This window comes from Capricornis sumatraensis, chromosome 2, assembly GCF_032405125.1.
Source record: "Capricornis sumatraensis isolate serow.1 chromosome 2, serow.2, whole genome shotgun sequence".
Lineage (NCBI taxonomy): Eukaryota > Metazoa > Chordata > Mammalia > Artiodactyla > Bovidae > Capricornis > Capricornis sumatraensis.
The window spans coordinates 17,570,035-17,583,940 of NC_091070.1; the positions used below are offsets into that span (position 1 = coordinate 17,570,035).

Sequence of the window (13,906 nt, forward strand, 5' to 3'; positions counted from 1 at the left end):
GGTTTTGTTCTGTTTGACTTACCAGATTTCCTAAACTCTCTGTAATGGGCAGGCTTTACTCTCTTAAACAAATTACTGTATAAACTTTTCAAAGATCCCTGTGGTCCCATATATAGTGCTGTTGGACAAGATGTATGATTCCAGTGTGTCTAGGAACCACTAGGGTCATCCAATAAATGTAGTAGCAATCTAGCAGCAACTCCAAACCTGTTTAGCTTTAATGCTAGAGCAATCTTATCCACTTCAGAAATTCTCATCATTTGGGGAAATCTGAATACTCAAATCCTTTATGTTTTCCTTCGAACCAAAAGGAATCCTTGAAAAGGCCCAAGGAATTACTTCAATCACCCAGACATCCTTCAGGATGTTTAAGTGCCTCTCAACCACACAGCTGAGATGATCAGGTTACAGGCAAAAAATAACGAAAACAGAGCACTACAGCACAGTTCTTGCGGGGACCGGGTGGGGTATGGGGAAAGATCCAAGCTGAAGCCTACAGGAGCAGACATCTTAATTTAACAAATATTAAGCTTCTTCTATGATTCCGACACTCTTCCAGGTGCTGGAGATAAGGTGAATACCGCTTAGTGCATTATTTGGGTCTTGAGGAGGATTTCCCAACTACTAATATTCTGAGCCACATGATTCTTTATCTGGAGTGGGGCTGGAGGTTGTTAATGTGCACTGTAGGATATTTAACAGTATCCTTGGTCTGATAGCTTAGGTGGTAAAAAATCGCCAGGAATGCAGGACACGCCGGTTCGATTCCTGGGTCAGGAAGATCCGCTGGAGAAGGGATCTTCTCCACTCCAGTATTCTGGCCTGGAGAATTCCATAGACTGTATCATCCACGGGGTCGCAGAGAGTGGGACACGACTGAGCGACTTTCACTCGGTCTCTTATCCGCTAGAGGTCCCCAGATGTGACAACCAAAAATGTCTCCTTGACAAACGTCCTCGGGGAGTCAAAAATTAACCCCCTCCCCAGCTAAGAATCACTGGTGGCGAACAGTGCTGTCCAATAGAACTTTGTGACGTTAACACTATCTAGACTGTCCAATACAGCCACCACTAGCCACACAGGCCTACTGAGTACACGCAATGTAGCCGGTACAAACGAGGATCTGAATTTTTAGTTTAATTTTAACGAATCTTAATAGCCACACATGACAGGTGACACTATTGGACAGCACAGGTCTAGAGGATCTCCGACCTTCAATTCCAGTGTCAGAACTAACCCTTCCTCCTCACTTTTAGATCTTTTCCCCTCCACTTATTTCATTCGGTCCTCAGTCAGTCAGTTCAGTCGCTCAGTCGTATCCGACTCTTTGCGACCCCGTGGACTGCAGCACGCCGGGCCTCCCTGTCCATCACCGACTCCCGGAGTTTACTCAAACGCACCGCCCGTTGAGTCGGTGATGCCATCCAACCATCTCATCCTCTGTCGTCCCCTTCTTCTCCCGCCTCAACCTTTCTCAGCATCAGAGTCTTTTTCAAATGAGTCAGTTCGGTCCTATGTTACTTCAATTCTTGGGGAACTTATCTCCCTCCTCGTTAGTACACTCCACGTGGGCAGGGGCTGTGTCTAAAAGATTTCAGGGTCCCAAATCTCAACACTCCGGTCTTAGTTGAAGCGGTGGGGGGTATGGCATGCTTTGGGGGAATTTCTGAGCAACGGAGCCGTCCTTCTCAGAAGCTGGGAGAGCAAGGGGAGGGTCCGGGAGGGTAGCGGGGAAAGGGCGCCAGTTGGCCGGGGCCTGCGAATCTCCGGAGGGCAGGCCCTGGAGCAGGGACCCCAGCGTGGCTTCCCCTTACTTCTTCTTGTCTTTATCTTTGCCTTTGTCTTTGCCCTTCCCTTTCTTTTTGTCCTTCCCCTTAGCCGGCATCCTGGCTTCTCCGGGGGCTCAGCTGCCGTGGTCTTGTCTCCCCGCCGCCCAGGCCCGGCTTCGTCTCCAAGGACACCACCAAGCCGCGCAAGTAACGATCAGCTCGAGCCGCTGCCGGCGCGCAGAGAGCGCACGCGCCCGTGACGTAGCCCCGCCCCTTCCCCGCCCCCCGGGGCCCAGTCCACTGGCCAGGCGCGGGGGGCGGGGCGGAGACCGGCTGAGGGCGGCGGGCGGCCGCGCCGTGGTGGCGCGCGCCCGGTGAGTGTGCGAGCGCGGGCGCGCCGGTGCATGACTGGGGTCGGGGCTGGGCGGGAGAGGAGGCCGGAGGCGGCCCGACCGTAGAGGCGCTCTCCCCTGAGGAGGCTGGACCCGCCGCGCCCCTTTCGTCGGAGCGTCGCCTCCGCCGGGTTCACAACGTTTCGCTTCTTGCCCGCGCGTCCTCTCCTTCCCTCGCGCCGCAGCCAGCGTGGCCGTGGCCGCCCAGCTCTCGTCCCGGCTCCGCCCCTCCCGAGGCCACCTGGCTCTTTTGGTTTCCTTCTCCCTCTCCTGGCTCCTAACCCTTGCTGGTTCTGTAAGGGATGGCGCAGCCAGCGGGCTTCCCAGGCCAAACATGTTTCGATGAGGCAGTTGAGGACTTGTCCGAGGGTGGTGGGTGGTTTGAAGGGTGAGGCGGGCGGCGCGCGTGTATCGGGGAGCCTGGGGGTCGGAGAGGCTCCGGGGCCTCGTGGAGAGCCTTTGGAGAGGAGTATCCTGGTGTCAGGTCCCGTTCTGTCCTGTCGCTGCCGTCCCCAGATTCCCATTTGCTAATAACCTGCGCGTGCTGCCCTCCCTTTTCCGCGAGTCGCGTGAAGTTGAAAGCTCTGGTCTTTTGCTGTGTTGTTTTTGTTTTGGTGTCGTCACCTCCCCTCGCCCCAACCAACACCGCGCACACCTGTGAAAAGGAGTAGTACTCAAAAGGATGGTTTGCGTTTTTTCAGAGGAGGAGCTCTGTGATCATGCCTTCTTCATTCAATGAGTTTGTCCGTGAGTCACCGAGGAAGACGGGATTCTGGGGGCCGAGACAACAGTTAGGAAACTTGGGATTGAAGCTCTGCTGTGCATTAGTCTCCCTTTCAAATTGAATGTAAAAATTTCCTTAAAAACTTCATTGTGCGTCTTCTCCATTTCTCTAAGGAGAAAATCCCTGCAACCTTTCTAGATGTCTCTGATTCAAACCTTCCCCCTCCCCCGCTTTTTTTCCCAGCTACGTCGTTGATGTTTCTGAATTGAGTGGTTAAGAGGGAACTTGCTGATTGTTAATATTAATAAGCACTGAAAATCTTAGCCATGCCATCTGCTGGCATGATAGTGGCTTACGGTATTCCTGGTGCTTCCCCCTCGCCCCAATTTGCATGACACACTTCCGTGGGTCCATGATGGAATTACCATACATTGAAGAGGTTTATTCTGATATAGAATCTATAAAGTTATGATTGATTTTATATGTCTGCGTGTTAAGTCACTTCAGTCGTGTCCAACTCTTTGCGACCCCATGACTGGAGCCGGCCAGGCTCCTCTGTCCATGGGATTCTCCAGGCAAGAATACTGGAGTGAGTGCCCTTCTCCAGGGGATCTTCCCGACCCAGGGATGGAACCCACCTTCTCTAATGTCTCCTGCATTGGCAGGCGAGTTCTTTACCAATTTCTTTACCACTTGATATGTCCAGGGTTCTGAAAATGTACCCTGCTGATAACTTGCAGAAAAGAGAGTGTAGGATATCTCCTATTAGAGGCTTTATATTTAGAATTCATTCTAAAAAATTGGTTACTGTGAACCTGAAAGTCAGTCCAAGTCATCTGTTGTCTGTAGACTCATTTATAAACACGAAAACTTGACTGTAGCAAGATTATTTCTTAATATATGTGCATAATACTTAGTTGCATGTACTTCTTAGTTATTTTATCATACAAAATATATATTTTTTGACTTTAAGTTTGGCTTTGCAGTTTAAAACTGTTGAATATAGCTAAGAGAAATGCCCAGATTCACACTGTAGTAGAGGTAGTTCTAGAATCTACAGTCTTCTGAACCTCCGCATTCTCTGCCAAAGAACTAGATGTTATTATTCAATCATCCATTTGTAAAAGTAGGAAGTATTTAGCAGTTCATCTGGTAGCGTTTCCTTTCATACATTCTTGTAGTTTTACTATGAGGTTTATTTCATTGAATAAATTTGCTTTGTTTTATTGTTTAGAATGCTAATGCTTTTAAAAGTTGGGATAAGCACTTGGTATTTTTTTGACTTGGTTTTGTAATTCTTTTTTTTTTCTTTTTCCGCCCAGTGTGCTTAGTTCCTGGTTAACATAGAAATGCGGAGTGTCTTGGCCGAATCCTCACGCAGACAAGATCATTATGGTCCTGGTAGGTAGGGCAGGAATCTGAATGTAAGGTAACATCTCTGCTGTCTTAAAGCTGTAAATGTGCTTCTTTTGCTCCGGGGTTGTTTTGTTGTCGTTGTTGTTGTTTTTCCCAAATTGGATTTTCTGTCTTTGCCAAATAATATCAACTTTTCTGTTGTCCCATTGATTCTAATATCACTAACCACACTTGATTCTAACCACACTTGAGTGTGGAGTTGCTCAAAAAGCCAAATAAGAACTTAAGACTATATCTCAAAATTATTTTAAAACTACATATTGTTATTTCTTTTTTTTTTTTTTCTTCCAGTAGCTCCAAAATTAGGTTTACTCTGTAAAGGCATCTGTAGCTTTATTCCGGTTTAGCTTGGAGACCGAGTTTCTGACACCAGATTCTCAGCTTCTCTGTCCACCTATGCAAATCAGATCTCAGAGACAGAATTTTGGGTGAAGTAAAAAAGAAGAGCTTGTTGCTTGGCCAGGCAAAGGGGGACACAGCAATCTCATGCTCTTGAAACTATGTGTTCCAAAGTGGGGAAGATAGTGACAAGTTTTATAGTAAAAGAGGATGTGATCAGCTCGTGGACATTCTTCTGATGGTTTGGTGGTGAGTTGGTAAGTAGTCAACATCCGTCAGCCTCAAGTCTAACCGATCTGGCTTCTACATGCTCGTGGGCAGCATATCATAACTTCTCCCACCTGGAGGGAGTTTCAGTATCTGCAGAATAGCTCAAAGATATCTTTGCGTATATCCATTGATGGGAAACAAGACTTTGACCCACAGCTGCTTCTGGCTGTTTAACCCTGGTCTCACGTTCTCTCCCTTCCCTAATTAACAACTTCTTGAATCTGCCCCTTGAAACTCAGGGAACGTCAAGGAGGGTGAATGAAGGCTGTCTCTTATAATCAAAGAAATGGGGAACACAGAAAGGCCTTGTGCCCAGGAGCCTTATAGGGCCCTGCACAGTACCATTTCTACTCGTAAGTCATCCTTGAAATTGCCTGATAGCACTGATGCTATTCTATAAGTTGGAGAAGCTAGGTGAACCATTTCTGATCTTGTTTTTACACAGCCTTTAGAATCTTGAATAAATATATTGTCATCCAAACTATCTGAAGGAGACTCATCAATATTTCTGAATATTGTGGAGGATTAGTTAATTTCATCCTACTTTTTCATTGTATTTTGTTGTTGCATGCGTGCATAGTCAGTCATGTCCAACTCTTTGCAACCCCAAGGACTACATTCTGCCAGGCTCTTCTGTCCATGGGATTTTCCAGGCAAGAATATTGGAGTGGGTTGCCATTTCCTACTCCAGGGGATCCTCCGGACCCAGGGATTGAACCCATGTCTCCTGCATCTTGTTGCAATGACAGGCAGATTCTTTACCACTGAGCCACCAGAGAAGCCATATGGTACAAATAAAAGATTTAATCTTACAAATTTTCAGGGTTTTTTTAAACATTCACTGTTCTATTTACATACAATATCTGTTGCCGCAGATAATTATTATCTATTGACAATTTATTTGCAAAATGTTTAGTTTTTATTGTCCATTCTGAAAAACCATTACACAATACTTAAATTCAGTTTTTTAAGAAAGGTTATATACCCAAATTTCAGGTCCACTTATCTGCATTTTTCGTTTGATGGGTCTGTCCAATTTTCATTTGTTTAAAAAATATTTAGTAAATACCAACTGAATACCAGGCTCTGATAGCTCGAAGGGTACAGTGGAAACCAAGACAGGGCCCCAGCCTTCAAATGGCCTACAGTCAGGTGTATAAGATGCTGACCTGATCATTGATCTCTGAGACTATACAACCTCAATTGGAAGCTATGCATCTCCGCCAAGCAGTGATGAATTAGGGGAGATGGTATGAACTTTAAATGCTACAGCATTTTGGAGGCATGAAAGACTGTCACAGGAAGTTTGCAGGAGGAGGTAGGCTGAAAGTAAAAGGGAAGACTTTCTGGGAAGGTGAAACAAATGAGCAGAATCTGTGTGTTTGAGACAGAGTGTAATTTAACCAGAGCTGTGGTTCCCACAGGATGGTCCACACACCGGTAAGTGTCAGCATCGTCTGGTAACTTGTTAGAAATGCACATTCTCAGCCCCCACTTGAGACCTACTGTGTTGAACTGGAAATCCTGACAGTGAAGTCTGCAATCAAGTTACATATTTTAACAAGCCCCACAGGTGATTCTGATGCTTCCTTAGAGCAAAGTGTTCTTGTGTGAAAGTAGTGGGCAAAAACTTTGGCACAATAGCCTGGGACTTAGAAGGACTTAGAATGTTAGGCAAGTTTTTTATCCTACAGAGCAAGGAGTCACCAACTTGTAGCTTAAGGACTGGATTCGGCCCATAGATATGTTTCATTTTGCCTGCTTGGTGTTTTGGGCATTTTTTTTTTAATGGTATTAGTTGTCACTGGCATCTCACTCCAGTATTCTTGCCTGGAGAATTCTCTGGACAGGAGCCTGGCGGGCTGCAGTCCATGGGGTCACAAGGAGTCAGACACTGAGCAACGAATACACACATTTAAAAACTGGATTCTACATAGAAATCTGTGCTCTTGGCTTATCTTGAAAAAATCAGAAGACCTGACAACATACTAGGCCTGTATTTCATCATGGCAGCAATTTGTGGGAACAGCAAGTAACTTACCCTTTAGATGGGACATGTGCTTTCCAGTTTGCACAGTCCCTACCACTTCCTGTTGATTACACCCATCTTTACTCACTTATATTTTCCGCCTGGCCCCAGTAGGTATTTTAGTATTTGAGTTTGTAACTTCTGTTATGGGCAGTGGAAAATTGAAAGTTTTTAGAAGGAAAGTGTTTACGATTTCATTAATTCATTCAATAAACACTGATGAATTAAAAATGTATTACATGCCAGATTGTTCAGTGTTGAAAGGTGAATGAATCCCTACCATGATATAGTTACAGTCTAATGGGAAAAACGATGCAAATAACATTTTAGAAACAGTCGTGTATGGGTTTGAGAAGAGAGACTTTGGTGACTGGAAGACCAGTTAAAAGGCTATAGTGGTCTAAAGTCTGAAGTTGATAAAGGCCAGACTTTAGATAATCAGTAAGAGGCTAGGAGGGAAGAAAGAGAAAGAGATGGGAAAGATACTGCAAAGCAAAAATCTCTTGATAAGAGATTGGGTGTGAGAGAGGAGAATGCAAAGATGATGAAAATTTTGCATCATAAATTAGGAAACTTGTGGTACCATTAACAGGAATAGGAAATTAGGGAATCCATTTAACTCTCTCTTAACTGGGCAGGGGCACTGAGGAAGGGGGTTGTTTGGAGATACCAATTTGAGGTGTCTCTTGTTTTGAGTTTGGGTATTGGCATGTACACAATATGAGTGTTTTTAAAAAGAAAACTTAATAGAACTGTGGTCAAAATTGCATGTGTAGTGTTAGATGTCACTCATTACGTTCTGGGAAACCAAGAGAATACCTGGAGAAGTGTTAAAGTTGTTTAATAAAGGTCTTGTAAGAGGACCTGTATTAAAAATAATTGCTTTGGAGGCCCTATAGTTGCAATTTATTACATTATTTACATCCTCTTTTGAATGTACAGTTTTCAGGTTTATGTTGCATTGTTAAGTTTAACTTTCTATTTCTGAGAGAATAGAAGATACTGTATAAACTCAGTGCTTAAAAGACATTTTCTGAGTATCAGAATTTAAGTCATAATTGGCTTATGAGGTAGTTCAGGCGTGAGGATTGTCATAACTGTTGCTATGTTGAGATAATAGCCCAAGTCTTTCCTCTTATGATCTTATGTTTGCAGTACTTGATTCCCTCTGCTTTTACTGTGGTAAAATATATGTAACATAAAAATTGTCATTTTAGCCAATCCGTGGTGTAATTACTTTCACGGTGTTGTACAGCTATCACTATTCTATATTTGCATTTTTCATCACCCCAGCAGAAACTCTGGACCTGTTAAGCAATAGCTCGCATTCTCCCCTCACCACAACCCCTGGTAAACTCTAATCTACTTTCTGTTTCTACAGATTTGCCTTTTCTAGATAGTTCATGTAAGTGGAATCATATTTTAGTATGTCTCAGCATAACATTTTCAAGGTTCATGTTGTAGCATGTATCAGAAAGTCTTTGCTTTTTATAGCTAAATAATATTCCATTGTATTTGTGTATGTGTCCTATTTTGTTTATCTGTGCATCTGTTAATGAACACTTGGGTTTTTTCCACTTCTGGCCCTTGTGAATAATGCTGCAGTGAATGTTGATGTAAAAATACTGTTTGAGTCCCTGTTTTCAGTCTTGTAGGTATGTACCTGTGACTGGGATTGACTAGGTCCCTTTTGAGCACATATTCATTTTGTAATAGAGTGCCACTCTCAGTCATATTGTGGAAGACACAACTGGTATTTGAATTCTTCACAGCAAAAAAAAAAAAAACTCACAAAGTGCATAAACTCAAAAATATAGTCTAGCTTTTACAGGAAGTGTAACTTGCATTCTCTTGTTATCACTGATTTTATAAACAAGTGGTTTTATTAGAGTGGCTGCAGTTGTAGTTTGTATGAAAAGAAATTTTAAAAGAAGAGAAAGAGGCCAAGAGTACTAGATTACAAGTTAGGAGATTAGGTTGATGATCCACTTTCCAAAGCCTAAATAGATTGGAAATAGAAATACAGAAAGAGATAATTGTATCAAAAATAGGAAGAAAAGGAAAAAGAACTTTGCTCTTATGAGTATCTGTATCCATCTTCTACAGGTTGAAAAAGTGATACATTAGTTAAAGGAGACAAAGTGGAAAGCCCAGAAGGAAAAGAAAATATTGGTAAGTAACTTATATAAAGTAATACCCTCTTTTTTCTTAGGTTAGATTTCCTTTTATTTATTTGACCATGCTAGGTCTTCGTTGCTACATGCAGGCACTTTCTTTCTCTGCTTGCAGCGAGCGGGATCTTCTCTCTAGTTGCGGTGAGTGGGCTTCTCATTGTGGTGGCTTCTGTTGTTGAGGAGCACAAGCTGTGGGCTTCAGTAGTTGCCGCTCACAGACCCTAGAGCAAGGGCTCAGTAGTTGTGCTACACGGGTTTAGTTGCCCTGAGGCATGTGGAGTATTCCTGGACCAGGGATCAAACCCATACCCCCTGCCTTAGCAGGCAGATTTTCAGCCACTGGACCAGGGAAGTCCCATAGGTCAGATTTCTGCTTTTTTATTCCTAGCTGAGAGCTCACAGTAAATGGAAAGAGATTAATGAGCCAGTAAAAGCTGTCACAAATTCCACAGTCCTTGTTGGAGAGCTCCTTATTTGTGTAAGTTGACATAAAAGTGTAGTAATTGTGACTCTTTGATTCATGTCCCACAAAAGAGTTTTCAAAATTAGATGGTGGCAGCTTACCAAAGGAGACGGGGACATGATGGCACTGATCAGTGAAAATAGATAGCATGATGTTGAGGAAAACTAGCTCAAAAGCGTAGCAATCTGGGACTATTTGTTGACAGAAGGGCAAACAGTCCTCTAGTCCCCAAAGGCATCCCAAGTTTACAGAAAAATATACCTGATGGTCATAATCTTAACTCTGGACCATGAATAAAATATGTCACTTTAGGAATGTTTTTACGAAACACTATTAAAATAAAAATGTTATGGTATTTAGAGAAGACGTATCATAAAGACATATTTGAGGAAATGTACATATGTCGAGCCCCTGTTCTTGGTTTTAGACATGAGATGTCATTGTAATATTTACCTTTCTCAAGTTGTTCGTTTGGATTCAACATGTTTGAAGGAGTAGCTGTTTTTCACTTAATAACAAGAAAGGGAAAATACGTTTTCACTTCTCACAAACTCCAATATAACCAGTGACAAATGGCACTGATCCTTGCAATTACTCTTCTGCAAATAAGTGCTTCCCACGGTGGATATGGGTTTGGAGGCAGAGATAGTTTATCACTGTAGAGATTCATTATATTTGCTTATTGGGGCAGTATTAATCCCCTCCTGATTAATAGTATCTTCTTACCTAAAGAAGACTTTCTACTTTTAATGAATGGGTGAAAAAAGGCCTTGTGACTTGTGAAGAAAGCAAGGCAGCAATAGCAAGAGCTTTCCCTGTACAGTGATTATTGTAGCTAAGTCAGGCCTGAAACAATGAAGAATGAGGTCATGCACTGCCTCGTCTCATTTCAGTATAAGACTCAGATGGTTCATTGTACAGAGTGGCTCTTCTTGACACATGTCTAGTAATGTTTTGATTAAAATGGAATAAAGTATAGAAAGAACTAATCTGTTCATAGGAAATAAGTTTATATTTGTTGGTAACTACCAGTGTGTGAATTCTAGTTCCTTTTTGGGAGAGTATTTGATCTTAGTGTTGGAGGGACTTTAAAAGAACTCTCATTCCACCAGCTTTCTGATCTGTGAATCCATTTGGACAATGTGATCAGATGTGGGTTGAGCCCTTGGGTCAAAATTCTCCTCTCCCCATCACATGAGACAGCGCATATTGCTGGGAAATTCTTTTTACTGTTCAGTCTCTCCCTTGCAGCTTCCATGCTCACAGGTCTTATTATAGCTCCTTGGCAATGATCTAACAAAAGTTGTTTTTTTAAGAAACCTTCTTTTATCTAGTTAATATTTTTAAAATGCTGGTTATAAAATTTTTCTGTGGTTTTCAAATCTATGCTAGTTGTCAGTCTTAACCTTTTCTACCAAGTACCTAAGTATTAATAACTAATGCTACCATTGTGTTAGGATTTTTTTCTCTGTAAAAGTTGCTATTCTGTTAGTATAATTATTTTCACTCTTTATTTTCCTTGATTCAGTATTTAATTTTTATTATTCAGTTATTGACTGATGTCTGCAATCTGAAATGTAGTGACTCTTTTCTTCCTACTTGTTTCTACAATGATCTGACTTTTATTTGAAGTATTTAAATTTGTTTTCACTCTTAGGAACAAGCAGGACATTGTTTGAGTTGTAGTTTTTCTGACTTTAATTCTTTTCCTTAAGTAAAATATTGGAACTGTAACATAAATGGATGGCTTCAACTGGTGGGATATGATATTTTCAGAGCAGTTAAAAGTCCATGACATTTTAAATTTTCAAGGGTTCATATCATTGGAATAGCATAGTTTCTAAAGCAAGACGTATGTAAGTTGTGTTAATAGAAATATATATAAACTGTAAAAAAAAAGCTGAACACAAAATATTATACAGATACTGGTTATAATTGGAAGTAGCCAGTCTCCAAGATGGCCTCCACTGAGCCTCACCTCCAGTATTTATACGTTTGTGTATTTCCTTGCACACTGTATCGGCATTAGTCTGTATGACCAATGAAATACAGGGAAGTGATAGTTTATGACCTGCAGGGTCATACAAAGTATTGCTGCCTTTGCATTGCCCTCTCTTGGATTGCCCACTGGAGGAAGCCAGCCACCATATTATGAAGACATTTAAAGCCCTATGGAGAGTCCACGTGGGAAGCAACTGAGGTGTTTTTCTAACAGCAAAAAAATCAGCTTGCCAGCCACCGAGGTGGGTCCTCAGCTTTAGCCAAACCTTCAGATGACTGCAATCCCAGCCTGCATCTTGACTACAATATCATGAGAGACCCTGAACCAGAACTGTCCAATTACACCACTCCCAAATTCCTGAACTATGAAAACTATGAAATAATAAATGTCTGTTGTCATTCTAAGCAACTAAGTTTTGGAGTTGTTTGTTGTGCAGCAATAGATAACTAAGGTACAGTATTCTGAAATACTTACTGGTTGTATATGTGGAAGAGAATCTGGACAGTGTAAAGAGTGCTTACTATCATCTGTGTCAGGTGGCTTCAGTCATGTCTGACTCTGCAATCCAGTGGACTATAGCCCGCCAGGCTCCTCTGTCCGTGGGATTCTCCAGGCAAGAATACTGGAGTGGGTTGCCATTTCCTTCTCCAGGGGATCTTCTTGATCGAACCCATGCCTCTTAGGTCTCCTGCATTGACAGGCAGGTTCTTTACCACTAGCACCACCTTATAACAGTTTCAACAATTGAATGTGTTTGGTTAAAGAAGTTCAGTTTAGCTATCAAACTTACAGATTCAGAAAAAGAAAATTATAGTTTCTCCTAATACAAATTGAAGGTATTCATTAATCATTATATTCCCTCTTAAATGTTCGTCTACTTATGAAAGTATTCTCCTTTTTTATGTCACTTTGCAGTTTATTACTATGTCACTTTTTTTTTTAATTGGAGGATGATTGCTTTACAGTGTTGTGTCAGTTTCTGCCATACAACAGCTTAAGTCAGTTATATGTATATATATTCCCTCCCTCTTGAACTGCCCTCTCCCCACCCATCCCATCCCTCTCAGTCATCACAGAGAGCCTGGCTGGGCTCCCTGAATATACAGCAGCTTCCCACTAGTTAATCTGTTTTAGACATGATAGTGTTTATGTGTCAGTGCTACCTATTGTTATTTCTGATTGAACACCTTCTTGGATACCCTTCTAGGTGCTTGGGTTATATCAAAACAAAACAAAAAAATATTTCTGCTCTTAAGAAGTTTATATCAGAGAAACACAGATAGCAAGCATAGTAAATAAGCTATCTATTGTGTTAGAATTGATGGCTCAGATGGTAAAGCGTCTGTCTACAATGTGAGAGACCTGGGTTTGATCCCTGGGTTGGGAAGATTCCCTGGAGAAGGAAATGGCAACCCACTCCAGTACTCTTGCCTTGAAAATCCCATGGACGGAGGAGTTTGGTGCAGGCTACTATCCATGGGGTCGCAAAGAGTCGGGCATGACTAAGAAAGGAGGTGGAAGTAGGGGACACCTGAGGGAGGTGGTTATAGGAGATGTCTGTAAGGAAACAGCATCTGGACAATAAGTTGATCAAGTGAAGGTTTGGGAAAAGATGGTTCCAGAGAGTGGGGACGGCTAGAGCAAGGCCCTAAGGCAGGAGCATGTGTGACATTTAAGCACAGAGGTCAGTGTGGGTGGCGCGAGTGAGATGAAAACCATTAATAGTGAGGTCAGAGATAATGAGGTGGGAGGCAGAGCAGGTGGATCCATGAATCGTGTTTGGACCTTGCTGCCCTGAGGGAAATGGGAAGTGATTGCTGGACTTTGCAATAGAAAGGTGTGTTAGACTCTAGGGGAGTGAGGGTAAAAGCCGAGATCCAATAGGAGAATGTTAGAATAAATTGCATGAAAGATGATGGTGGCTTGGGCCAAGACAGTGGTGGTGGAAGTAGTCAGAAACGGTTAGATTCTGGAAACGTAGTGAAGGTGGAGCAGCAGGACATAGATTCAGAAGTTCTCGGTCATACAGAGGAGAGAGAGCAAGCTGCTGCGAGATTTTCACATCCCGGTGCCAGCCTAACTTCCAGCTAATCTCTGACTATCCTTCTCAGCCCTGTGCTCTTCCCCACCGGACAGCCACCTTTCCCTGGTGCCATATCAGCTGACCCTCCTGTGACCTAGCAGGTGCCATATCAGCTGACCCTCCTGTGACCTAGCAGGTAACACTGCAGCCTCTAGAATTAGACCATCTGAGTTTGATTTCTGACTCTCTTAATTGCTGCGTGGTCTTGAATTTCTTAAGCCTCAGTTTTCTTATTTCTAGAATGG

The 13,906-nt window shown here is 42.6% G+C and overlaps 1 protein-coding gene and 1 long non-coding RNA gene across 2 annotated transcripts in view; one reads left to right on the top strand and one right to left on the bottom strand.

The window, feature by feature from the left end:
• Positions 1-1,885, bottom strand: part of BBOF1 (basal body orientation factor 1) — a 33,608-nt gene extending 31,723 nt beyond the window's left edge. The window contains exon 1 of the mRNA XM_068966767.1: positions 1,815-1,885. Coding sequence (XP_068822868.1) covers positions 1,815-1,885 — 71 coding nt within the window. The remainder of the gene's footprint in view (positions 1-1,814) is intronic.
• Positions 1,886-2,105: 220 nt separating this feature from the next.
• On the top strand, positions 2,106-9,082 carry LOC138072694 (uncharacterized). The gene is made up of 3 exons (XR_011144405.1): positions 2,106-2,143; positions 4,208-4,286; positions 9,046-9,082. It is a non-coding gene; the product is annotated as an uncharacterized lncRNA (long non-coding RNA).
• Positions 9,083-13,906: the final 4,824 nt, after the last annotated feature.